General features: G+C 50.0%; 1 protein-coding gene across 1 annotated transcript in view; it reads left to right on the forward strand.

Annotated features, from left to right (window-relative positions):
• LOC106818072 (leucine-rich repeats and immunoglobulin-like domains protein 3) overlaps nt 1–1,400 on the forward strand; it is a 19,853-nt gene that overhangs the window by 2,118 nt on the left and 16,335 nt on the right. Inside the window, 1 exon segment of the mRNA XM_014822793.1 lies at nt 151–222. Within this exon segment, the coding sequence (XP_014678279.1) occupies nt 151–222 (72 nt within the window).

Here is a 1,400-nt window from a genome sequence, read left to right on the forward strand (position 1 = left end):
CATCTGTGCTTACCTCTGCTTACCTGTGCTCATCTGTGCTTACCTGTGCTTACCTGTGCTCACCTGTGCTTACCTGTGCTTACCTGTGCTCACCTCTGCTTACCTGTGCTTACCTGTACTTACCTGTGTGATTTATTGTTCGTTACCTAGGCAACTGGATCACAACAACATCAGTGCGGTTGAGAAGAGGTGGCTGTATGGACTGAAGTCCCTGCAGAGATTGTAAGTGCGCCCTCTAGGGGCCGTAGAACTTTAGGTTCGCCCTCTAGGGGCTGTAAGATTGTAAGTTCGCCCTCTAGGGGCCGTAGAACTGTAGGTTCGCCCTCTAGGGGCTGTAAGATTGTAAGTTCGCCCTCTAGGGGCCGTAGAACTGTAGGTTCGCCCTCTAGGGGCTGTAAGACTGTAAGTGCGCCCTCTAGGGGTTGTAAGATTGTAAGTTCGCCCTCTAGAGGCCGTAGAACTATAGGTTCACCCTCTATACCACCCTACTAGGGGCTGTAAGATTGTAAGTGCGCCCTCTGCTATAGAATATTGTCTCGTTGTGTTTAAGTATGCTCCCATCCCCTCTTCTACAAGAATGAATGACATACAAATACAAAATAATGAGGAGAGCAGAATTAGAAAAACTATATATATATGTATATATATTACTCATTATTCATTAAGTAATTATCCACGTTTTTGTAAATCCGTGATGACAGTTGGTCTCATTCGGCCTCGCTAGAAACACGCGAAAAAAAATCACTCTGAAGGATGTTTTTTCTCCTCGAACAAACATTTGCGTCTGTTGTTAATTACGGTCGCGGTGTTAATTAGCGTTCGCTCGCTCGCTCGGCAGCAGCAGCAGCATCCGCAGCATCCGTTGATCGCTGGCGGGGATTCGTGAGATGCCATCGCTGTAATCTCTCTAATCTTTCCTCGGTTTGCTACGACGCGGCTTGCTGCCTCCGCGATCGCTCGCGCGAGTGTGCGAGAAGAACGAGTGAGATGTCAATGATGGCAGGCAGGCGGCGCGGCGGGCGAGAACGCCTACGTGGCGCCACCTGGGGGGATCTGGTAGCGGTGGCGGGCCAGTTATTGGGTTTAGTCTTTACTCTTGGCACCTTCCCCTCTCAGGGTCCAGGTCTCCCGGTCGGTATTGCAATTGCTCTGACTAAGGAGATTTTTACTGCGCGCGTGTGCATGCATGCGTGAATGTGTATGTGTGTGCGTGGGTGTGTATGTGTGTGTGTGTATGTGCGTACGTGGGTGTGTATGTGTGTGCGTGGGTGTGTATGTGTGTACGTGGGTGTGTATGTGTGTACGTGGGTGTGTATGTGATTGTGTGGGTGTGTATGTGCTTGCGTGGGTGTGTATGTGTGTACGTGGGTGTGTATGTGTGTGTGTGGGTGTGTATGTGT

This window comes from Priapulus caudatus, unplaced genomic scaffold (genome assembly GCF_000485595.1).
Source record: "Priapulus caudatus unplaced genomic scaffold, Priapulus_caudatus-5.0.1 Scaffold2010, whole genome shotgun sequence".
NCBI classification, from domain to species: domain Eukaryota; kingdom Metazoa; phylum Priapulida; class Priapulimorpha; order Priapulimorphida; family Priapulidae; genus Priapulus; species Priapulus caudatus.